This window comes from Corvus kubaryi, unplaced genomic scaffold (assembly GCF_017639235.1).
Source record: "Corvus kubaryi isolate FWS band 111438036 unplaced genomic scaffold, C.kubaryi_AGA036_p1.0 133, whole genome shotgun sequence".
Taxonomy (NCBI): Eukaryota; Metazoa; Chordata; class Aves; order Passeriformes; family Corvidae; genus Corvus; species Corvus kubaryi.
In genome coordinates this window covers 11,946,942-11,973,410 of record NW_024580667.1, presented here as the reverse complement: position 1 = coordinate 11,973,410, position 26,469 = coordinate 11,946,942, and the positions used below count along the sequence as shown (strand labels likewise).

Below are 26,469 nucleotides of genomic sequence, written 5' to 3'. Positions count from 1 at the left end.
AGGGAAACAGAAGTGCACAATCAAGTTTGCCAGCAAATTACAAAGAGCCAATATTCCAGAAAATCCCATCCAAGTTATTCCATGGGGATTTAAATATTGAAATGGATCTTATGAATATGCATATAAAAAATAAATTAATCCAACTTACCTTTTCTTTCCTCAAAAATCCATCTCTGAATTTATTAGTGGCAAATCCCCTTACACCAACAGAACGTAACCGCTGGTACTTAGCCTGAATATATAAACCCTTCTGCACTAAGCCTGATTTATAATGGGGTTGCAAACGGCCATCTGCAAAGTTGCTCTGTAAGGGTGGGGGAAGGGAAGAAAAAAATGTGCAAAATGAGGGCACCAAAACTCAAAAGTTCATATTTACAGTTATACACATGTAAAACTTCCAGTACTCAATGACAGAAGCATGCATTTGCAAGTGCACACTATCTTCCTTTACGTCCATTTATTATTCCTCAGACCATGTGGCTCAAAGAACTGCTGTATTGCACTTGCTGTTTAAAACATCTGAAATTATCTTCCTTGTAGAAAAAAAGGAAATATATTGTGCAACATTTTACAATATTTTCAACTGTTAATGAGGCACACTCCATCAACAAAAAACTTTAAGACAACACCTCACTGCCACTACCGAATTCAGCCATGTCAAGCCTGCAGTGGGCACACGTAAAGAGTCCCACTAACACAAGTCAGTACAGATGTTTTTCCTAGAGCTTTAATGTCTGACAGTCTGAACACATACACATTCTCTAGTCCTTTGATACCTCCAGACTGGAATACTGCAAACTAACCTAGTGTGGGACTAGGAGCAGAGGCCACAGAGATATCAGAAGATTTAAAGGTGAAAGGCATTACAAACACACAGAAAGGATGTAGCAAGTTCAACACTGATCACAGCCGCTGAAGTTTGAAAAAGATTTTCATTCCTAGGCACTCAGATCCCCAACAAAACAGGCAGTAAAAATCTTTAGAGTAATAAAAACTCTATTTGTCATAATTTTCCATGGTTTTCCAGCACTTCCATTTTAAGTTTTCCAACACCCACTCCAAATTTAAACAATGGGTTTTCATCTAAAACCAGAGAAAACCTCCTGGCCATATAAATTCTTCTTATCTTTTACGAACACATTTGAAGGGTAGGAGAAAACAAAATATGTCACAGAAATAGCCCTTCTTGAGCATGACAAAATCACTTTGGTGAAATTTGTCTCCTTTTGACATAGTAAGGATCACTTCAAGAAAAATCACATGCTCTGAGGTTGCAATAACTTTAGTACCACTTCTTCCACTGTGTTTTCCACTGTGTGGCTGGTGAACAATAAAGAAAGAACTGTACAGAACAGAGGTTTCTTTATGCAAATGCAGAGGTTCTGTTATTTCCCAAATCATTTCACCCACCTACTTTGTAGGAGATAAGTGAGAAGGCCCCATTATTCCCCCAGGGTTGCTCTGATGGAGGACACTTGCAAGAGGCTCTTCAATGCCAATCACTTTCTTGAAGAGTATCAGAGTGCAGGCACAAAGAACTTCCTTGCACTGGGTTGTATTACATGGGTACATGCCTACCATGGGGAAAACTGAAGGGCATTTTTAATGCTGGATTAATGCCCTGAACAGAGTTGGCATTAAAAGTTCCCATTTCCCCACTCCTTGTATGGTTCCCTTTGACTTCAGTGATAGAAAGGAGGCCTTGGTGGTCTGCCACTGCACTTGTATGACAATAAACAAAGGACCAGGTAAAGTAAGGGATGGGAAAAAGGTGCAAGATATTGAAAATTGCCTTACAAACAGCTTAAAAGTTTCAACTCAAGCATCTACATGTTAAGTGGGGAGGGAAGGACACAGCAGTAATATTAATGTAGAACAGCATCACTTGTAGACAAAGCTAACAGATTATATATACATTTGGCATATAGGCACCTCATTCACACACAGCTTAGAGAAAAACAAGATAATCTAAAGTGTGTAGAAAACATCATTAACTTCTGGTCTAGAAGTAAGAAAAAAGTCTGCTAAAGTGGCATCTAGTTTTACATTAAGGCTGTTTTATAAATAATGCTAATGACAATGCCTAGGAGCATGAAGCTCTAAAACAAGGATATATGACCAAATACATATGGCTGCACTGAGTCTGGCAGGGACAGAGGTAATTTTCTTCACAGGAGCATGCACAGTGCTATGTTTTGGATTTGTGGCTAAAACTGCACTGGTAACACACCAGTGTTTTGGCTACTGCTCAGCACCAACACTTTCTCCTCTTCCCTTACTCTGCTGCTCAGCAGGACACCAGGGTGGACAAGAAGCTGGAAGGGGACACAGCCAGGACAGGCGGCCCAAGCTGAGCACAGGGATGTTACACACCATATGATCTCCAGCAAAAGGAACTGAGGGAAGGGGCTTTTGGAGCAGGTAGCCATTGCTTGGGGACCAGCTGGGCATCAGTCACCTTGTGACAGGTGATGAGTGACTGCCTTTGCATCACTTTTTTCTTCACTATGTAAAACTATCTTAATCTCAACTCATGAGTTCTCTCACTTTTGCTCTCCACATTTTCTATCCCATCCTGCTGGGAGAGAAAGGGAGCTGAGGGGAGGGTGGGCAGCAGCTGTGTGGTGCTTAGCTGCTGGCAGGGATGAACCCACCACAACCAATAATACACTGAACTTATTTTAAGCAGCAAATGAGGTTTAGTTTTAAAGACTACTTTGCATTTACTTACTTAAAGGCTGACTTGGTGATTCATGGCAAAGGGTCTTTACAAAAAAGACCTTTTAAATTTTTTAAGACTTCTCTAGATCCTTTATAAGATATTTTAGAACAGCAATTTTTTCTTTCCCCAACAAGTTTAACATAGTGAAGACCATATGTTTTTTTTTAAATACTCTTAGTAGTCATCACTTTTTGCTTAATAAGTTTAAATGCTCCCATTTTATATATCAAGAAAAAGAAGTGTGGGGCTTGATTTTTTTGGGAGTGGGGAAAGAGGAAGGCAGAGAATGGAATTCTATATGATTTTTTTTGGTGAGGTTTTAGTTTCTTTGTATGTTGCTGCTCTTTTAAATAATTAGTCAAGAGAGTCCTGAGTGTAGAAGATAGTCAAGTCACCTCCATTTCACCAACAGCACAGCAAGAAAAAACCCTGTTGTGCAAGAGGAATTTAAATGTAAAAAGTTGAGGAAATTAAGTCAAATCAACCCCACTGTTTCCATGGCAATGATAAAAGTGCTATACACATAAGCAAACTGCAATACAAGTGCATATGCCATTTTCCCTATAAATATTAGAGCATCATGGGACAGATCACTGGATACTGCAATATTCATATATAAGTGAGGTGACAACTTGAATAGACACTTCCATGCTTGTAGAACTGCAACACTTCTGCAGCAGAACTGCAGAATGATTTAAATGAAGGGAGCATCAACTACCAACACTGCCTCAGGGATCCAGGGATACACCGCAGCCAGTGCTAGATTCCTCCAGCACTTGGAAGCTGACAACACAGAGGGGATATAGAATAACAGGCTATGATGTCCTTACATGTTGAAACAGTTGTATCAGGCTTTGAACAGTTTGAACTTCTTAACTTAGAAGAATACTTTCTCCAGCAGAACAAAGACAATAGTTTTTGTTAGTTTTAGCATAGCTATCTGACTAAGATTGACTGTCAAACCACACCTAAATAGGAAAAAGTCTTTTTATCCAACAGTTATTGTGTTTGGGGGGAAAAAGAAGAAGGAAAAAAACCCCCACACCCACACTTCCCCGCCTTCCAAAGTTACATCCTAAAATGACAGCTAATTAGCCATTAAAATTTTACTTCACTATCTACCAAACAGAAAAGGTGGCTATCTATGAGGTTTTATTCTTGGGGCCCCAAGATGGTAAAGGGATGGGCAACTGTGCTTCTTTCTCAAGTAGAGCACCTAATGCCACCACCTAATGCATTTTAATTGCAAAATGTGTCCTGGGTTCAGCAGAGAAACAAATAATTTATTTTTTTCTGACAGTGGCATGTTATGCATGGGCCCATTTAGAACTGTTGGTGTGAGGAAAGTATTAATCAAATCTAGAACAACTTATACGAATTTTCTACCTTGAAATTGCCCCTACATTTTTAACTTGCATTCTGAATAGTAAAACACAGAACTTATTCCATTTTTTTTTTAATGCATAGCTAGCAGTATGCAGGGTATTCACAAGACATTAATTCCCCAGAATTCCCTATATGAAACAGTTAATAAAATAACAGTAATACAGTTTTGAAAGTAACACAACTCAAGTCTTCCAGTCTTTGGAAAAAGTTCAGGCTTCTGTCACATGAAGGAAAAAAGCTCAGCAGCTTGGGTTTTGGATAGATGAATTTCCTAGTCATTGTGCAATTCCTGCAATTCTTATTCCTGACTCTGCAGTAACCTATTTATTTCAACTGGCTGGATACAACCCTGTTCAATCCACTGCCAGCCCTCTTACCTACTAAAAGCTAAGCCTCCCATTATTCCAACAGAAACAATTAGGCTTTGATGACACTATTTTTCATGGCACTTAATACCTTCAAAAGCGTGTTTCCTGTTACCAAACTCAGCAGGTTTGACCACCATTTTATGTAACAAACATCTGATAAAATCTGATCTGTACCTTAAAGTGCCTTCTGATGGGTCCTGCATTTTCAAGGTGTCCTCTAATGCGTCTGTGGGGGTAAGTGTCGCTTGGTTTCGAAGAATAGTAAGAATTCTAGTAGGAAAACAGTTATAGCTTCATGTTACTAAATTATTCAAGAAAAAAAATAAAAATTGTTCGGGTTATACTAACAAATATTGCAACACTTTCAGTCTTGTAGTGTTTGACACAATGACACTCTTTGACGGAACAGGAGTAATGGGAGCATTGGGCCTGCAGTCCAGGCTGGCTGAAGGGACAGCAGAGCCCACAGGAGCTAAAGATGATACAGACCATCCTCCAGGAATATCACCTCTTGGAGAGATCTAAACAGCTAACAATGAAGTTAAGGTTCTCCATCCCTCCCTCCCAGAACAGATGCCTACACTTGCATGTATCAAGTACGGCAGACAGGCTGCCACAGCAGTCATGGTTTGCATCAAGAAAGAATAAGGGCAACAAGATTGGTTCTCTGGACCTCTTGATTAGCATATGGTCATCATAGGTTAGTGTGTAGCAGAGACACACCTCCACAGCAAAACAACAGCATGTAGCACATTGAGGTCCTTAGAAAATGCTACTTTTAACTCTTTTTCCAAGAGCGCATTTGAGAATCGCCTGCCTGCCACAGAAGCACAATTTCAAAAGCAAGTCAGACCACTAGTATTGAAATTGTTGTGCCAACACTCTGAACAGCTGCAGTCAAACAGCCGTGGTTGCCTAAAACAGAGCACTCCTCCAGCCACTGACCTACCTGCATGTTTTGGCTCTTTTCCAACTTTCCCTATGACAGTTACTTCCAGAGGATGTGGTTCTCTTCCATCATTGCATATGATTGTCAATATTTACAGAAGCATTGGTATATACTTGCATATACTACACTGGAGTCATGCAGACAGAACGAATGTGCTAATGAACTCTCAGCAATCAAATAAATTTGTTTATGGTCCACTCTGGAATAATCACAGAAGCATCCCAGTGCTGTTGAACTCTGTTTCCTCAAAGGAAATTTTATCAGCTTGAAATACATTTTTAAAGGAACCTAAGAAGAGAACTCTCCTGAAATATTTAATATATACTAGTATTTAATAATAAATGCAAATGCATTCTTTGCTGTTCCCAGAATTTCTGTCCTCTAACGAACTGCCAAACCTTTCTGGTAACACCTAATAATTGTGTGGGGAGAGACAGGGCTATAAATATAATGGAATGGTGTTAGAATCCAAGATAACTTTTAACTAGGATTTAACTTAGCTTTCCTTTTCTTTTTTTTGGACAATATTGTTGCCTAAAAGTTAACTATTCAGTTTCTTACAATGACTTGACAAGAAGGGATTCAGAGAACAAAAGGAGAGGAAGAAAGATTTTACGAAGTGAGATCAAAGTAATCAAAGTGGCTTTTCCAAGAAAAGGCTGGAACTTCCCAATTCCCTTCTTATTCTAAGAAAATGAAGACACTCCACGAAATCAAATTAACTTGCTACATATGACACAATTAAATCAGGAAGCTCCCAGCAGAAGTACACTGAAGTACTGAATGAATGAATTAATCAAGTAAGATGAAAAAAAAAGTTTAAGAAAATTTCCCATTATAGTTAAAAATAAACCTCTAAGAATTAAAACAAAGCTTGCCTTAATTAACTCTGGATACAGCCCTCCCCATTGCCACGTTCCTCAAGACTAAAGTACTTCCACAGAAATATGAACATCAGAACTGATGCAAAGGTACAGCAAACCACTTTTCAGGAACTTCCTAAACCAGAGACTTTTAAAAAAAGAAATAGAAAAAAGGGAGGAGGAGGAATACAAATATATACTGTTCTGATTTTCTACTTCACTCTTTAGCTAGCCTCCTTTTGTCAACAGGGTACAAAGCTAAGTGGGCAATTCTTACAATCAAGCTTAGATACACAATTGTACCTTCCAGGCCTAAGTTTTCTTCAAGTTCAAGCTCAAACCCCAATTACTGAATATTAACATCACGAATATTAATTTTCATTATATTTGAACTTCAACTACAGCTTTTGATTTTCTGCTTGCCTGTAAACCAGCTTCTGTAAGGCTGACCACGAAGAGTCATTCCTTTTTTAGGATGCCTGCATTTTTAATACCCATGCTTTCACAGCTACTGTTGTTCCAAAGGGATTACTCCTTTCTGCAGTGCAGGACTTCCTAAAAGTTGCATGTCTGCAGTTCACTATTAAATATGAAAATGCAATCTTCCTGAATCTTCAGTACATTTAGCAATAATTCAGTGTCTATTTCAAACCAACCTCCTTTTTACTTGCAATTACAGTATTGCTGTGGTGGGTTGACCTTGGCTGGATACCACCAGGTACTACAGGTACCCACCAAGCAGCTCTCTCATTCCCCTCCTCAGCAGGGCTGGCAGGCAAAAATAAAATTTAGAAAACCTCATGGGTCAAGACAAAGGCAGTTTAATAAGGCAAAAGGAAAGGCTGCATACAGAAGCAAAGGAAAACCAAGGTTTGTTCTCTTCTTCCCAGCAGCAGGCAATGTCCAGCCACTTCCCAGGAAGCTGAGTTTCAGTACACTGACATTGCTTCAGAAGACAAATGCCACAATAACCGATTACCTCCCACATCATCCTCATTTTCTCTGAGCTATTATTATTATTATTTCCTTTCTCTTAGCTGAGCAGATGATGTCATATGGTCAGTTTGGGTCAGCTGTCCTGGCTGTGTCCCCTCCCAAGATCTTGCCTATCCCCAGCCTACTGGGTATGGGGGGGATCGGGGGAGTGGGAGAGGCATCTCTGATGCCGTGGAGCCCTGCCCACTGAAGGGCAAACACTGGTGTGCTACCAACCAACACACTGGTGTGTTACTTTGCCACCAATGCAAAGCACAGCACTGTGAGGGCTGCTATGGGAAAGTGAACTCCATCTCAGCCAGATCAAAGACAATTACTTAACGAGCCATTACTACTTGCTTTGGGAGACTTGAATCTTAGTCTTCAGTAATATTTTTTACCATTAAAAACTTGTGTTTCTTTACACTGAAGGAGGCACTGTTGCATCTGCAAAGCACCTACATTTTGGAACTGACTACGTAAAAGCTACTTTTGATGGACCTCAGGAAAGTTTCATGGGCTTCTGGAACCCTCTCCATAGGGTGTTAGTTACAGTGTATAATGACAATTTATGTAAGTCTCCTTATTTTGCAGCCATCAGAAAGACAAAAAAACGTGGTTTAGAATTATACTGCACACCTTAAAAAAGCTTTTCTGGTCTTACCAGCTCCCCAAGTTAAACAAGCACTAACACCTGGAATTGATTACAATTCTTCCACAAGAGACAAATTTATTTCCACTGGACCTAATATTACTGTCTTTCCCACTTCAGTATTGAAGCACATCACAGCAAGATAGCCTAAAGAATAATTGTCCAAAACTAGGTTTCATAAATGCATTATTCAAGAGATATGATATTCCACTGTTTAACATTTCATCTTCAGGAACATTATTTCAGATGTTTCTCTTTATTTCTGAGATTTGCTCCTCATTTTTATTTAAAATAAGTGCTTTTCAGAACTTTTATCATGATGAAGAGAAAAGAAACACTGTTTCAGTAACAATGTCACCTACACAAGATTCAGGCCTTCCCTTCCAACCACTGTCAACATGAATGCAGGAGAGCATTCTTTTTCTCAAACTATTTAACATTAGCTCAGATTATCTCAATTGACTCAGATTAGCTCAATAACAAGGCCTTCTATTTTATCATTTAGGTAATTACACCATTATGTGGAAAAAATGTGCTATTAGACACTAACTTCTTTTATGAAAAGAAAAGGAGTGGTATCAGAGTGGTTTTAGCACAGATGTACTAGTCTCTGCTTCAATAAATACCTGAGGAGACTCTTGCACAAGAACTGTGAAATTATGAGTAGTTTTATTGTTGAGCATAGACAGAAGATAAAAAAGCCTCACTCAAAATTTAAAAGGGCAAGACATCACAGATTATTGAATTTACTTACATCAGCATAGACAATGCAGCAAAATATTAGTTATACACCAACAGTGCAGCAGCTACTATGTCTACATTTAAGCTTACCAGATGAGGTCTCCCAATAAATTTCCTGAAAGGCGGCTTAATGAACCTCACAGGCTTTTGGAAGCCATCAACTTGAGATGTCTGTAACTTTGAAAGACTGCAGCTTTGCGGGTTCCTGATGTATGAGAGAGAGAGAGAGAGCGCAAGAACAATTAATATCTAAACCCCTAGCATATCAACACCCTGTATTTTAAACTAGCTTATTCTAGCATCTGTATCACAAGTGTGAAGTGACGGCTTTGAAGGAAATTTTCCTAGGACAATCAACAAATTCCTAGTCCAAGCTGAAATTGCAGAGAATTCCATAGCAATCTATATACTCTCTTATGCAACGACAAATGAGCAGAGATGCTCTACTTCCCGAAATCCCGGCTATAGAGCCAGGCTTCCCTGGCTCAGCCGTGCCGCCGGTCACTGCTGCCCTCCGCTGGTGGAAACGCTTTCCGCACTCGAGCCCCTCACCACCGAGCCATCGGTGTGAATTGTACAAAACCTGCCCTTTGACGACATTCCCAAACTCACAGAAGCTCAGATGAACAGCTACATCCTCCGGTTCCATCCTCAGCAAGCAACCGATTCTGACTTCGGGCTTTTGCTTGTTTGTTTTTATGATTTTGGTCATTTTGTTGGTTTATTTTTTTACTGAGCATATTGCTAATACAGATGCATCCGTAAACTTCTAAATAAAACAAGTTACCATGAAAAGTAACCACCAGAAGTCAGAATTTGTATTTTACGAAACACAAAACAACAGTTTTCAGAGCTGCAAAATAAATTAAGGAAGAAAAGAGCAGCACACTTAATAAGCTCAGAGGCATTGCCAGTCTCTGATGTGACTCATTAAAACCTCTCAACCTCAGGAAAATTCTACAGATCCTTCATGCCATTACTGCCCTCAGCCCACATTACCCTGACAGTGGAACCCTTCTGACAACAAACTCCAGGATAGCCATACTTAGTAGGGAAAGTTACACTTCCCATAAAAGATAAGCAGGACAGTAACTGGGGAAGTGTGTTGGGGGAAATTAAGGAAGTCCAGGGATTTTTTTCCTCCACTTGTTAACCTTTTTTTGTTTCAAGAATCTCAAATACAAGAAATTTCTTCTACAGCTTCACAAGTCTGTTTTTCCAAATGTGTGTATTGCCATTAGTTGCCATTACAGACTGCATTTAAAATGAACAAAGAACAGCATACTAAGAACAATCTACAAATCATGACTACAGTGTGAGTACATTTTATTACACACTGAAAATTCATTAATCAACATTTTTACTAACAGTCTCTCTCTCTAATCAACTGACCTCACAACAACAAAAGTGAAACAGGATGACTGAAGTTAGAAAACACCTTTGGGGCAAAAACCTTTAACAAACCTGCTGAAGAAATCCATAGGAGTAAAATGCTATTCCAAAAATCTAAGTTTTCAAATTCTCCAAGAATCTATGTTAACACAGATTAAAATTAGATAACACTTCTATGTTAACATAGAAAAATTCCATTTCCTGATATTTCACATTTTATTACCAAACCAGTAGGGCAACAAAACAAATGTATTCATCCTAAAATGCTTTTACATAACTGCAAAATACCAGGAGAATGTTATGTGGCCCATTGAAGAGTTTAAAAATACTTAAACTTTTTCAAACTAATTTTGTCCCCTCTTCTCATTCAGTGCTATAGTTGGTGCTTGCTTTTCATTTTTACCCATTGCAGTTTAACCTCTTTCAAGGTAACACCTCATTACAGAGTAGTTTGCAATGTATGTCAGTTGAATTTCAGTCCCAGTCAAACTTTTAAGGCCTAACTGTGGAAAAGAATCACAACAAATGTGAATGTAGCTGTGGAAGGGCCCAAAAAGAACACAGAAGGGAACTACAGGCTTGGGCCAACAAGATTATTTGCTCATTACCTTGGAGTTACACCATCTACATGAAACACTCTCTCATCTTCATTCTTCAATCTCTCTTTTCTTCTCCTTTCTATATCATACCGTAGATCATTTGGGTCTTCTAACACTCTTACAATGTTCTAGTTAAAAGGGAGGATTGAAGCCAAGTTAGCTGGTAAGAACTGAACACCAACCTGATTCTGTCCTTCGGGGCAGCACCCTGTACACTGTTAACATAGTTCAGCTGTCTGCACATAGGACAGGTTCACATCAACCCAAGGATCCAAAGTCTAAAGCAATAACAAGTGGTCCTAAGCAATTATCCTTTCTTGCACCATCTGCCTTTTTACAAGTTTCCAAGCAACAGCGAACAGACCACTGGAATTCTGCATGGAGTTGTCAAGGCATAAATATTCGTGTAAGTTTCAGTAAATCTTAAGAAGTTCTATCCTTAATCAAGCAGAATCTCCACATACCTGTACTATAGAAAAGGAATGGTAACTAAATCATAGCAAGCAGAGCTTGAAAAGGGAAGACAGAAAATCTTCTGACCCCAGATGAAAGCATGGGATAAAATAGCATTCTGAGGAACTATATGGATTTTGAGTCATTGTAACATTAGGGTACAAGAAACATTAAGACTTTTTGTAAACTCAGAGGAAAAGCAAGAACCACATTATCAGTCACCGACTCAGTATTTACATTATTTTAAAACAGATAGGGGTTCAAGGAGCAGGAATAACCACACTTCAGCTACCCTGGAGAGAACATCTGCATTTTACTCCTCAGTGAACACAATACTCTTACATCACTTTGGTATCTGTAAAGATGCTCAGGTGTGCTTTTTTTTCAAAATACTCAAATTACTGGTGGTCTTCACAGCATGTAAAAATTATGTGCCAACAGCAACGGGGAAACATTGCTTACATCTATAATATTTAAACTTACTGCTCGCCAAAAAATTAAGCAATCACAATACCTGGGGAGATTCAGATGGCACAGCTCGTTTGTTCTGAAGTTCTGCTAGAGACATATCAATCCTCCTGGAACACAAAAATACTGCATAAAAACAAACGCCATCACTATAAAAGCAAAAGCATTCTTGACCAGGCTATAGAATGTTTTAAAGATACAGGCAGGTAAAAATAATAAATAAAAACTTCACACTGTGTACTGAAGATTAATGACCTTAATGCAAATAACTTAAGACAAAAAGTTCAACAATTACCTGTGAATTTCTGGATCCAAATGTATTTTAACTTCATTTGTATTTGCACTTGATTTATCCTGAATTTTTGAGAACCGTTCATGTAGAGTTATGTCAGAAGATGCAAAATAATTTGCTGTGAAGAGATATTAAATACAAGAATGTCATTTGTAATATTTGAAATGCACAGGGGGAGAATCTATCTTTTAAAAGATTAACTCTTAAGGATACCATGGCAACTTTACTGAAATGAAACTTCACACTGTTTCCACTTGCAGTTTAATATGCACAAATGAAAGATTAGGCTGGCCCAACTTAGACAACCTTATTTGGTAAGATTAAACTCAATCGTCAGCTCTACCATGGTAGGACTCGAATTACTAGAATCTATAAAGTCCAACACTGAACATGATGCACCTGCCTAAACAATAACCTGAAAATTTAAAGGAACTATATATAACTAGAGAGCTGTGATTACAGCAAAGCTCTTTTTTTCCTGTCATGTTTCCTAAACAAGCAGGTTACTCTCACATACTAGCATAAAATCATTTTGATTTTTAATCTTCACAATAATGCCTCAGTTATGGCCTGAGACCTTCTTGCAGTCCTCCTCCACCCAACTACTTTAAATCCTCAACCTATATTTTCCTTAAACAATACAAAAGGAAGCCAAGATAGAAATGAAGCCAATGGCAAACACCTGAGAGTTACAGGGACATATATACATAAACGCATACATATTACACAAATATTACAGCCACCTTTAACTTGATGAATAATTGTGATTATTTCCTGAGTAAATTCTCTTGATGGGTCATTTTCAATGTTTTGTGTTACAGATTCCATGTGCTCAAACACTGGATGAAAATTTTCATTTTTTCTGCCAACCGCAACCAGATCATGGGACATCTGCCTCTCTGTAGTGTGACTAGAAGCAGTCCTAGAATAAAAAAATTATAGTTTATTTTAAAGGAACTATCTAAATCTGAAAACTTGAAATAGACAAGTAGAACAAAACAATAAATTAAGAAGTTGATTTTAGGAATAAATGGGATTAAAAGCCAAAATCTCAATTTGTTCCTTTTTTAAATTAAAAAACTAGTAAGGCCATAAGGAAGAAAATCTGTAATAAAATATGAAGAGATGATTTCACTCTCAGGAATACAAAATTTCTGGATTTTAAACTTAATTCAACTAGATTATCAAATCTAGATAAAATTAAGATCCTGATAGACTTCTTTAAAATAATTCTGAAAGGCAACTATGCCTGTGTCTTGTTTACAAGGAGCTACCAGGCAATTTTCAAGAACAGTTCAGAGATAAAAAAAAGTCTCTCATCTTTAGGAACTGAATCACCACTTGAGCCTAGTGAAACAGCAGTGAAACTGCTTCAGTAGCAGTGTGTGAATTTAACAGCGTGCTTACCATCTTTTTGTAAATTTTTACTCATTCTAAGTAAGTTTACACCCCAAATGGTTGCACTGCTGCTCAAAAATTATTTTGACAAGAAAGTCAACACTTCAACAACCCTACAGTTCTTGTTGCAAGGAAAATGCTTGTCATTCTAAAAGATAAATTAAGGACTCTCAAGAGCTCATGTAAAAGCTTTTAGGATAAAGACTTGTAATTGGTCATCCTGCAAAGTGATTATGTGCCTGGCCATCCTGTATTAGAAGCATTAAAGACTAGAATTCCATATAGAAATTGTATAAGAAATAGCCTCTAGCAGATGCCACAAATCATCTATTTTCCCCTAGCAAACTGGAAATAAACGCATACAATAAGGAAATCAAGCAACCTCAGGTTTAGATATTTCAATTCTCTACCTGCTCCCCAGGTTTATAAAGAAACTATTCTTCTTAGCTGAGTCATTTCAAGTCGAGTGTTTCTTAAATGCCTAAAGTAGGCAGCATGAATATTCCGAGTCATCAGCTTCTGTAAAATTACTCTTCTTATCTTTGAACAAATAAAATATTTAGCACTTTTGGCTGCAGGAGCAAACTGTCCACACATTAAATTAGCTATAATCAACATAGCAGTTTCTTTGGTCTGCAAACAATTACCACGGCCATTGTGCATGACCTTCAAAAACAGCAGTGAGAAGCTACTAGATAGAAGAATCATCCTGTGGGTTTGCAACAAAACCCAACCATTTTCCTAACATTATCACTTAGGAAGTCAAATCCTCGTCCTAGCCCAATGGTGGGAGCAGGCATTATTCCATCTCCCTTTCCTCAGTCTTGAATATTAGCCCTTTACGTGCAGTAACTTGTCTTTGTAACTCTCCCTTGTGTTACATATTTTTGTAATAGTGCAAAGAGAAAAAAATTCTTATAGATGTTTTATTTGGGACAAGAGGCAAAATACTTTTAAAATTAAGGCTGATCATTTTGGTAAGGAAGGTAATCTCTTCCAAAAGCAATTACTACCAACATAAGATATCCTGCCCTGCAACAGCAAGGCAACAAACCAGAAAACCCTGCAAGAATCTATCAAAAGCAAGCTGCTTACTCTCTACCACGTGTTTATCATCCGAAGTTTCATAGTACTGCCACCTTTTCTTCCATTGCAGCCAGCACTGGGAATGCTAAATGCAAACACGAGTATGACACAGAAGATAAATGTAAGCAGACTCTACTGCTTTTCAGTTCTGATGCCTCAACAGGTTGCCACTTTGTTACAACAATAAATGACAACTCTGAGATTTCTCATTTTTGGCAGTTTTACTGAACTTGAGATCTTGAACATCTGAATATGTGTTTGAGATTTATGCATTTAAAGGTTAGCTGATTTTCAGAAAAAAGAAGGGAAGACAGTTAAAAACTGCCATCATATTTCAGATGAAAGCACAGGACTAGGCTTTTCTGCATTTGGGCTTTGCTTTTTGGGGGGGGGGGGTGTTTTTAACTAAAAAAAAATAACACATTTACTTATAATAACCAACTCTTAACTACAGGTTTGTATTAGGCATATCTGCTCTTTTCACTTCATAAATCTCCATAAAATGTTTTTGGGTTTTTGTTGGGTTTTTTTTGTTGGTTGGTTCTATTTGTTGGTCAATTGGTTTTATTTGTCTGTTTTAATAGAGGTTTAACAGTTAACTTGCCCAGACAGGAAAGTTACCATTTAAAAAGAAATAAAACTGAAAAGGTATAATCACAGTTTGTCCTGGTTACCTCCTAAAGAAACCGTGCTTTCCTCCAATATTCATAAACTGTAAAGAGACAGGAAGAAAGCAAAGGTGAAGGAAAACCAATACCTGTACTTGGTCACCATTTTCTTCATATCCACTTTGACCGTGAGATGTTCTCTCATACAGTTGGCATCTGACATTTTCACATCTGAAACAGCGTGACTTGAATCACGCTGGCTATTGGAGGAATCTACATTTTTCCTCAATTCGCCGTCTTTCCTTACTCTTTCATTCAGTTTGTTTTTAAAAGATCTCAGCTCAACATCTGCTTTGGAAGAGTTAACACAAGCATTGCAGCCCTTCTTTGAACTGTATTTAACAGGATCTTCCACGTGCCGTTCTTCAGTCCGTCTCGCTCTTCCACCACTAAAGTAATCTAACTCTTTGCTGTTCCGGGCACCCTTAGAAGAGCCGTACTTCTGCTCTTCCTGCTTCACGTACTTCTGAGCTCTGTCGTCTGGAAAAGGCTTTTCCCCATCCGGATGCCTGCGCCGTTTGTGACTGTATTCATAGGCTATCTTTGTCACAGACCCCCCCAAGTACTCCCTCTCAGCCGACCGGTGGGACTGGGCACCCGGATATCTTTGCTCCTCCTTTTCTTGGCAGGGTGGAAAAGAACGTTCTTGCTTCCACTTGGAATTTCGTGCTACTTCTCCACCGTCATACCTCTCCATTTCCTTAGCCCTTTTAGACGTGTGCCCATATTCTCTGTAATCGTGATCTTCAGGATACCTGTGTTGACATAAAGCAATTTACACTTGCACTAGAGAAGAAAGCGAGAACTTATATGTGCAGAATGTTGGACAGCAGAATGCGTGGCAACTTAACCCATAATCCCTCGCGCCAAGGTACAGATGTGCAGGGGCTCTTAAGAGGGAAATATTATCCTTTCATACTCTAGCCAGCAATACGATTTACTTAAAAGACAAATACTTCACTACTACCAGTCACCCATAATTAAACTACAAAGTGGCCAACGTGTTTCAAGGTGGATATCTTCAACTATAATGAAAACAGACTTTCACTTGAGGCTTTACACCACAATACCCAGGGTTTAATTATTTTATTCCTATACCTCTTCTGTAAAGAGCTCCTTGCCGTAAATTCATCAGAAACTCTTCTGGGAGACTGACCATACTTCTCTTCATGTAACCTCTGGTGCCTCAAATCATCTTCATGCCATTTTCTTTCAAGTTTGCATGAAGCCCCTAACGGTCTATGAAAAGGTTTCATTCCTTTTTCATTTCCAGTGACTTTGTAGTGATCAAACATGTATCTGTCCTCCATTTTGTGCTGGTAAAACGGACGATCATGCTCTTTATAAGGTATTTCCGAGTATTTTGGTGGTAACTGGCATCTTCTATTGCTTTCAGTCCTTTCAGATGAATGTGTTCTGTAGGGCTTATGACTATAAGCATCTTCCATGGGAATTCTTTTCAGGTTTGGTGAAGGTGACCTACGTTCATATATTCTCTGGTGGTTATTTCCGTGAGGTGCAAACCTGGAATTGCTTTGTCCATATTTCTCATCTTCTATTCTCCAAGGCATAGATTTTTTTGGGTCCTTACGAAAGCTTTTATATTCACAGTCATAATTAATATGAGCATGCCTTTGCCTATGGTGCTCTGGGCTCCTAAACGCTGGAGATAAGGACCTAAAGCAAAAATAAAATCCACTTTGAGTAGTCCCATAAAATTGAATCAATTTCTTAATGAGAACATCTATTTCCTAAGGAAGTAGAGTTCAGTACATAATTTTAATCAGCTTGTAAAAAAATTAACACAAGATATCAAAGTGGCATTTTCCTGGCTACAGTACCAGGCTTACTTTTACTATGTTGAAAGTTTTCATAGTAAAAATACCCACTTGAAATTGTAGTAAGTCAATCATTTTTGTCTCTTTGAAGTTTTCATTTAAAACTAGAAATAATTTAATATACACGAAGTTTCCACTATGTTGAAAACAACTGTTACACATATTTTCACACTTCTCAAGCATTCCCTATCTATTTCAGTGCCAAGAGGAAAAAGGGAAGGAAAAACTGTGTATAAAGAAATTCAAAAAGGGAGGAAAAATGCCCCTTCAGGTTTCCTTTGCATGCCAAAACAACCTTCAAAACTGAAAGACTGAAAGCATTACAAAATCTATTTAAACTGTCATACAGGTAGGCTTTTTCCTACAGAAAAAAACAAGTTTGAGAAAGATGCTTTGGCCTTTTGGATAATTGTATGCATGTTCATACATGTACACACATGCACTTCCACAGTTACTGCAGCTTTTGCAATTAAAGATTCAATTGCATCACTTAGCTTTGCATTTTCACCTACAGTTACAAAAAACAAGGGCAACCTATTATGAGTTTTTAGCCAATATCTCCTTAAAATAAAGAAAAAATAGCATAGGCCACTAACAAGAACCAGAAAGTAAACCTAGACATAACAATTCTGCTTGTATTCAAGTATTCACTGCACACTCTTGACATGCTCTTTAATAAAAAACCAACAAAAACTTAAGTTGAAAGAAGTCAAGCCACTTCCTTTGTGCATGTATTGCAAATAAACAGTTTGGCACAACTATTTACTCCATTTTTGCAAATGAGTTCAAACTCAGAACCACAGATGTCCCTAAAACCATAATGGCTCACTTCCAACAGCACCCACACCGCAGCTGCCCTCCCACATTGGTCTGGTTAGGGCTTGCATTTTAATGAGAGCTGGGGCTGCCCTTACTCAAATGACATCCACAGCTATCAATCTAGAACAGACATGGATAAGATTTCTCTTTTTAAAAACAAAAGGAACAAATAAAAAACCCCACACATTTTTCTGAGTTATCCAAACTCCCTTGGTCTTGGTCATCACAACTCAGCCTGTTTCAAAAAGATACCCAAAACCAGCAGAAAAGTAATTTCACATTCTCAAAAGCTTGAAATTGTATTCCACCCTCCTGGTTTTAGCACCTCAAATTTGCACTGCAAGTCTTAAAAATGAGGCAGGTAACTCAGAGCATGAAGTAAGCTGGATGTTATTCTGGTGACAAACGTCAAAGACACGTGCTACTAGGCTAATGTCCAAGGAGAAGGGCAACAACTCCCACTTTCCACAAGTTTTCAGTCCATGTTATGCTGCAAGGCATATCTAACTGTGCTAAAGATCAGTTTACAAACCAGCCCCAAACCTCAGAAAGTCCAAGGTGTTTGAACTAGGAAGTTTTTTAAAAAAACACAAAACTAGGGGTTTTTTAACAGTTCCTCCCTGTAGGCCAAGAAGCAAAACAGAAGTGAGTTACAGACATTAAACTCACAGGGTGGTGCTTGAGTAAAAACAACCTTAACTAGTTTGGAGCTTGGATTTTGTGCTTAAGGTACTTGTAAACCCCAGAACACGAAAGGTGAACAAGGTTCTTGGCAGACTGCAAAAACTGAACACTTCTAGTTTAAGAGAAATTGTAGTAAAATCATGAGCTGGAAAAAAATTACAGGTGTTCAGCTTGTACAATAAACTATAGATTACAAAACACATTTTACAAATTGCAGTGCTGCATGCAATTTTCTTTCTCTAATGCAAGTTTTAGGTCCTACAAATTCTTACATAGAGCTACATTTCAGAACACAAGCTGTAGATATTTACCTTGGTTTCCATCGTGGTGATCTTGATCTAGATCTTGTCATCTTCTCTCACGTGTTTACGAGTTTCTTGAAGCTGTAAAAATTATATAATTTACTAGTCTGATTACATACTGCAACAGGAAGGTTTTTTTAACAAGTGTAGTACTAGAAGCTTCAAAGTTGGGGTGAGGTGTATTTTTAGGATGTTTTACTTAAAAGGTAAACCTCTAATACCAATTTTAAGGCACGCAACCTTTTTTTCTCTAGTTGCTGATCTTAAAATGCAGCATATTTTCTTTATAGATCTAAATATTTTATCATTGCTCCATTTTATAATGTCTATTCAACCTGCTGTTAAATGCTAATAAACTCACATGCAAGCTGCAGCAATGAAAAAAAAATAGTGCAATTGTTATTATGTGTTGAATGCTGTAGATGATAGAGAGGAGAGAAACAGACAGCTTTAAAAATAAAGTTTATAAAGGAAAATGCTTTTGCATTGAGTTATATCCTGAGCTTCATATATATGAACTTCAAATTTGTAACATACACCAAAATTTTTACATGGTTGCAGACTTCTTGTAAACTTTAACTACTCCATCAAATCTTAACTGCTAGGTTATCACACACTCCATCCAAATCAAACTAGGTACAAAAGATCACCTTCCATTGCTCTACTTCACCTGCTAATAACCTACTAACTAGACACACACTAAATATACAATGGATGCCCTATGACAAAGTGCTCCTCCTGACTCCTGAAGGTAACTGGGAATGCAAAAAAACCCTAGGAACTTGGGAAAAAAGTGATGAAAGTATATACAAACTCACAAGTAATGTGATTGGTGAATAAGAACAAAATGATTATTCATTATTTACCAAACACAAAGGATTAAAGCAGAATGAAATTATCGGTTAACTGGTTAAAAACAGAAGTTTGGACTACATACCCATGGCTTCAGCTTTTAATTACCACAAAATGCTTTAAAGTCCAGAAATATAGCTGCAAAACCAGATCTATCAACAGCTCCAAAGTTAATAAACAACCAACCACTTGAAACTGAAAGAGTATGCCCAGGTCAATGGCATTCTATATATGCTAGGGTATTTTCTGTAACTATTTGCTCAGACATTCAGAGAGACAGAAAACTAGTCTGAGCTAGCAAAGTATGGCCTTTTTGACACTCCCAGTGCTCAAATAATTTCTTTAACTAAATCTTTTATCTGATGAACTGAAATTGAAAAGGGAGAAAAACGCACAAGCTTTAAGGGACTACCTGAAGTCGTGGGCACCTACATGCCTGACCCAGCACCTCACACCCCCCAGTCACACTGGTTGCTCAAAGTATCACTCCTTGCTATATTTGACTTTTTGGTGTGATTACGTCACGGCTGAAACAGTAGTATCTTAAGAGAAGAATGTACAGCATACTTCTGCTGCCTACCCCACAGACAGAGATCAGACAAGCCACCTCCTATACTAGAAACTGCTCATTAAGTTGCACTGTAAGCTAACCAAACTTTTATTTGCAAGACGTAGCAATACCTTAGCTCTGAAGAAAAACCTCCAAAGTTTTTTTTTTTTTGCTCCACAATCAATCTTTTCATGTAACAAAACACAATGTTGTTATTGCTGCAAGGGATAGTGAAGCAAAAAAAAAATCCAACCCCAAAGTACCCCAAGGACAAGATAAAGTATTTGTTCTCTGAACTCTCAAATATGAAGTTATCACTACCTCTTATATCCTAAAGGCATGTATCTGAGGACTGCATAGCATGAATTAACTTCAGGCCCTCTGCTTACCTGAAGGTCATACTAGCCAAAGTTAGATATGATGCTCCAATGCCAGCATTCATTATTTTTCAAAGAAAAGTAATATTGTGATCAAAATAGTTTTCTATTTTTCACCCATAAAAACACATCTTACAAAACAGTATTTCAGAAACAAACAAAAAAACCCACACTCCCTGGGTAGCACATTTCAAAATGTGGTGCATGTCCCACAGGCTTCAAAGATTCACTACTACCATCTCTTCTGATAAACTTTTAGAAGTGACAGTATTTTATGTGCTGATCAAATTCTTTCTTCCTACCTTCCCTTCAGTTCTGAACTTTATTCCTAATTTTCATACAAGTATGTAAACACCAAAAAGACAAAAGTACCATCAAACCCCACCCAACCATCTGTACAGAACTTGATCTGCCAGACTGATAAAGCTAGAAACTGAGCATACATAATCACCAATTCCTTATTCTTTCCGAGACTGGCTAAACAATTATACCTAAAAGCGTGAGAAAGACTGTGACAGCACGTCCTAGATCTTGCCCTAGGATAAGGAGGACTGCTGTAATTTCCAGTGATGACATTCCTTTTGTTTAGTGGAAAGAAGTGTTCATTTGTTTCAACGCACCTCCTAAAAAATGAGCCACGCAACACGATTTCCTCAAAGAGAAACACACCATACGAAGGCAGCAGACACTGCCCCTCACCAAGACTCCCAGTATAACACCAGAACTGCAAATTAATCTATACAGAATTTGTAAACATTGCTAAATCCAGATTTAAGTCACCTCAACTAACCAGCAATATGGCTCCATACCAAACGCAAGCTTTTTGTACGATGGTATCAGGTAGCAAGCCTGTCTGTAGCAGAATTACTCGAATCAAGTGAAGGCCCTACAGTTTGCAAGTCAGCCATCCAGGTGCTTCTGAAAAGCCAGGTCATGACAGAGCAGAAGTGCCAAGACCTGACTGCTCTGGGCCCTGAATTTCTCCAAGACCTTCTGCTGCACTTTGCCAGATGCTGTCTGGCATATATATAAAAACATGAAGAACTATTTTTTTAACTAAGCAGCATTATTAGGTTCAGAGTGCTGCTTGTGTTTGTTATGTTACAACAATAAGTGACTCATTAGAAAAGTTATCAGTAACTGTGCTTAGATAGTTTGTAAATATTAATGGAAATCCCACCCTTTAGTTTCTTTCCCTTGACTTCCAGAACTGGAATCGGACAACTTCCCTCTTGGGAAAATGGCCTCAAGCCTGCTACCAGCTATCCTTTGATTCCACCCTTGGGATATTAGTGTTTTGACAACTACAAAATTCTTTTATAATCCTGAAAGGAGTATCTTGAGACAAGTAGCTCAAAAATGACCAGAAATTGTGTGGGATGTGCCAACTTGAACACATGTTCTTTCAGAAAGGCTATAAATTTTTAACAACTTGCTCTCCTCAACAGAACAATCTTCTATCTGTTTGACTTTCTCCAGCATGAAACAAGAAATCACAAATGACTGCAATCATCTAGCTGCACAGAAGGGAACTGGAGCTCCTTCTAATACAAAGAGCCCAAAATCAGCAAGCCCCAAATAGCTAAAATCCTGCAGGTAACAGCACAGACTGAGTAGAAGTTGTTAACTCTCCTGGAACAGACTATAAATGTGTGGACTGCTATTTATGCCTTTTTGGTGCCTTCCATCATCTCCAACAGATCATGGAAAAAACCCTATTCAGGACTCACAAAGGGTAAATCAATACTAATACTGCTCATCACCGGGGAGCTGCTCTTCAATGCCTTTCACCTACAGTGAAGGCAGATGTCATTCCCCATCCCTTTTGGAGGGATTGCCTGACCACCATCACAAACCTTTCGGAGCAGACAGGGATAAGCAGGTCTCTAAGGCTGGGTCCCACAGCTGGCTGACACTGACTCTTGCTGTAAAAACTACCCACATCACTATTCTCTCTTTCACTTTGCCCAAAAAAGATAAGGAGCAGCTTCAAGCTTTTCACTGACTGCTTTCTAGGCGGGCATCAACTGGAAGCTGCAAGAGACACGCCAAAGTCTGTATTGCTGCAGTGTCTGTCAAGAAAGAAAAACCAGGAATTGAGACTCTCAATACCAGGACAACCAAGTACTTGACAGAAATACACTCAAATTAAAAGCTCAGCTGCAATCCAGACTTCAAGTTCTTTTCTTTTTTTTTGTTAAGTCTGCAATACAGAAAGTCATTTACACCATCATTAAATGAAAAGCATAGAATTGGCAACTTCTCCACTGCATAGGTTACAAGAGCTGATTCAAAGGCTGTCCCATGCAATGCCCACTCCAGCCACTGTCCAAGCAGAACACAAGCCTGGCATGTTCTTGCCCATTCATCTTCAAGGCAAATCATATCGCCTCCAACACCAAATGCTCAGGAAAAAGTATAAAAGCAGAGAACCATCTCCCAGCAAACCAGTCTCCATTTTTCTGAATCTGCAACAGGATTCCTGTAGTCAATGCTTCCTGGACAGGCTTCAGTACAATCTCCACTGTTAACTGAGCTCTGCCAGCACATGGAGGTGACTCCCAACTCAAGGCTCACCACCTCAGGGAAGGACACATGTGACAGCTTTGAAAACTATGAGCTAGAACAGCTGTTTAAGTCAAGGACACACACCAGCTGAGACAAATGAAACTTGGCTGAGGGATTTCTAAACCATTCCCTCTTTTAGACAACACAGCAGGTAACAGATCAATGCAAATGACTGAGAGCCAAATTTCCATCCTCAATTCTCTCACAGCTCCCTGATATTTAACAATAGCTCTTTATTACTACAGATCCCTTCTCCTGGGCTTTTATTACTCTTGGAGCGCCTTCCGCATCTCCAAGGATATGTTTTGAATCTCCACAGTATTTTGTGGCAGGTCTGAGGCCACTGCAGTCTCACAGCATAAATTCTCACCACCAACATAATCAGGGAGATAATTCTTTTTCTTCCCCCCTCCATTTTTCATGCCATGCTATATTTAAGAAATTTCCAGATCTGGTCCACAGCACCTCCCCAGGCAGCTGTGGTAGAGCAGCTGGGAATGGAGGGCAGCAATGGCAGGAGGCAGCACCACACTCCTGAACGTATCACCCCTCAAGGAGAGCAGCGTCAATGCTTCAGTTTATCCGGTGAGAGACTGGGCCTCCCCATCACCAGAAGCACCCCTCCAACCCACCAAAATTGCATTCATTGTGGCTTTAGAAGTTGTCCTCCTACTCAGCTTTATCCTTTTTCTTTGGCACAAGCAGGGGAAGGCAGGCTTTACACAGGTTGTATCCCAATGCCAAGGATTGTTAACAGACAACCAGGCCTGATGCTAGAGAGGTAACTGTGCCATGCACGGCCAGCCTGTGAGGATCGCTCTCCTCTGCTTGCTATACAAACAGATAGAGATATAAAAAAGATTGTTCCACCTCACATTCACAATAGGAGGAAGACCTAGTACAGAAAGTACAGGCCTAGCTCAAGCATACATTTGTCAGTGGATCACCTAACAAATCCTAAGTAAGTGCTTGAATCGCATAGAAAGTATTCCCCTGTGCCTGCACATTTGAGCAAAGGAATAAAAATAACTGAGCAGGTCTACTGAGCATATAACTTTTCAGTGTGTTCTCACTTAAAACCGACCCATTTAATTACACTAATTAGCAGGCAATGCTTCACCTTTGCAAAAGAGCAGATTAGAATGCCAACTTGGAAAGACTGAGCAGGATAAATTTGTATCAAATAATAAATATTTCACTCTCAAACTTCTTTTTACACAAAGAAAGCCCAACCCATAAATATATTAGCAAGCCATTTCTATAACATGCTGAACTAGAGGCCTTTAACACCTGTTCACTACAGAGCTTTAAATGTTACAGCACCATACCCAGCCACATCTGCCAACCAGCTTCTAAGGGGACACCAGAAGCATGTTAAATCTGCTTGTGTCGGTACCAGAGACAGACCACAACAACTTCCTGCCTACTGAAAGATCTCCAAAACATACAAACCATGGTGGAAACCTTAGCTTTTTCACCTTGGTGTCACAAAACCACCACAAAACCAAAATATGACCCTTATTTATTCAGAATCAGCAATGCTGCAGAGCAGCATTGCCAGGAGGCTGCGAAGTCCAGGCTGCCTTTCCCAGTCATACCAGAAAAATGCATCTTCGCTGGAAGAGTCCAGCGTGTTTCCTCCCTTCCCTGCACACAGCAAGCACCTGCTGCCACCTGAGAGGAAAAGCAAACCTAACTCTGTGCAGCCACATCCCTCACCAGCTTGCCTGCAACACCAACCCAGCCTATGTTACCTCCTGACAAGTGAACACCCACAAGCCAAGAATCCACCAAAATCAAGCCCATCTTGTCCCAGCACAGGCACATGGAGAGTTGGTTTGATGACGCTTACAAAAGCAGTGGCAGAAATACCAGTTCTTTTGCTGAAGGCAGATGTGGAGGAGTGCATGGACACTCAAGATAGACAGCTGTTTATCAGGATAACAGGGTGTGTCACTTAAGGAAGTTAATTAATTTCAGTTCACCTCATCAACACCAATATTAAAAACTAACAAAAAAAAATCAGAAAAATCCTCAAAGGGAAAGACAGTCATCTGCTCACTGCCCCTCTCTGCCTAGCCCTGTGTCAGGCTGCCACAAGATGACATCCTTCAACAAAGATCCTTCCATGCCTTTTGCATATTTCTTCCCCTCCCTTCCTGGCATCCTCTTCCATGCTCTTCCTCCAGCTATCCACACCCAACGAGACTTTCACAGAAGATTCACTTTTCCGTGAGGTCCACAAACAAAGTAAGCAGGTAATTAAAATCTCCCAGCAATTTGAGCAGCCTTTGTTTTAAACGCTTATAACTCAGGAATCTAAACTTTATTTATTAGTGACTTGGGGCATTTAAGAAAGGCAGTAGAAATTAGGTGTTGTTCTCCTAGGTGTAGTAGAGCCAAGTGAGGAGACTGCTATCCCCAATTCCTTACGAGACATTACCACCCACTCAGATGTGTATGAAAAATTGTGCATAATCAACTAAACCACCCAAAGAAGTATTAAAAACCCACAGATTCGTTCAAATCTGCACCAATTCATCTTGCTTTGGCTTGACTCCATCTGGAAAATATATTAAGCTAAACCAAGGACATACTGAAACTGAGCTGCGACTGTTAGACAAAACCTGTACCGTTCTAAGTTATTATAAAGACTTTAACTGGTGTGGTTCTGCGTGTGACAACACATAAATTACTGGAAACAGGGACTGTTGGTATTTAAGCCTTGCTCACCTCTAAGGTGTCCTTACAGGAACAGTGAGCAGCTCTGCGGTGCTGCCGGCCCAGAGGGTTCACAGCAACACGGGTATTCTGGAACAGTCACGACTCGGGGGCACGGCCGACAGCCCCGCGGCCACTCGGGTGTGTGCCCCTGCCCTATGCTTTGTTCCTGGCCCTCCCAAACCTCCTGACGGCCCCCGCGCACCGCACCACAGCACACACACAGTCCGTACATGCACGCACACACGCGGGGAGAGGCGGGTCCGGGTACCGCTGCTCCAGGCTACCCCGCCGTCAGCAGACCCAGGATGGGTGCAGCACAATCCCCGCCGAGCTCTCGTCTCCGCAGCTCCGCGGCCACCGGCCAGCACAGCCCGGGCCAGAGCGGGGAGCGAGGGCGGCACCTCCCACTCACCTCCCCCGCGCCGGGCCGAGCCGGGCCAGGCCGATCGCCGGTCCTCGGTAGGCGCGGCGGAGTGCGACGGAGCCCCGCGTACCCCGGCCCGCTCCTTCCCGGCGCGCAGGCGGCGCTGACAGGGACAATGACCACGGCCGCCCCGGCTCCCCCTGCCCGCGGCACCGGCCCCCGCCCCCTCGCCGGGCCTCACCAGGCCCCGCCGCAACCGTGGTGGTGCCGCCGCCAGCCCCGCACTCACCGCCTGCGGCGCCGCTCCCGCCGCTCCTCCGGCCGCCGCCGCTCCGCCCCGAGCAGGTGCCCGGCGAGCCGGCGGGGCGGGTCCCGGCCT

The 26,469-nt window shown here is 40.0% G+C and overlaps 1 protein-coding gene across 2 annotated transcripts in view; it reads right to left on the bottom strand.

Annotated features, from left to right (window-relative positions):
* Positions 1–26,467, bottom strand: part of BCLAF3 (BCLAF1 and THRAP3 family member 3) — a 33,050-nt gene extending 6,583 nt beyond the window's left edge. Inside the window, exons 1-11 of one of the 2 annotated variants that reach the window (XM_042036697.1) lie at positions 26,380–26,467; positions 18,665–18,736; positions 16,111–16,689; positions 15,102–15,767; positions 12,604–12,782; positions 11,864–11,978; positions 11,615–11,678; positions 10,657–10,775; positions 8,747–8,861; positions 4,651–4,746; positions 149–304 (exon numbers count right to left, since the gene is read on the bottom strand). In XM_042036697.1, the coding sequence (XP_041892631.1) occupies positions 149–304; positions 4,651–4,746; positions 8,747–8,861; positions 10,657–10,775; positions 11,615–11,678; positions 11,864–11,978; positions 12,604–12,782; positions 15,102–15,767; positions 16,111–16,689; positions 18,665–18,705 (2,130 nt within the window). In that variant the 5' untranslated portion in view covers positions 18,706–18,736; positions 26,380–26,467. The remainder of the gene's footprint in view (positions 1–148; positions 305–4,650; positions 4,747–8,746; positions 8,862–10,656; positions 10,776–11,614; positions 11,679–11,863; positions 11,979–12,603; positions 12,783–15,101; positions 15,768–16,110; positions 16,690–18,664; positions 18,737–26,379) is intronic. The other variant, XM_042036706.1, reaches the window with a different exon arrangement.
* Between the last annotated feature and the right edge of the window lie 2 nt (positions 26,468–26,469).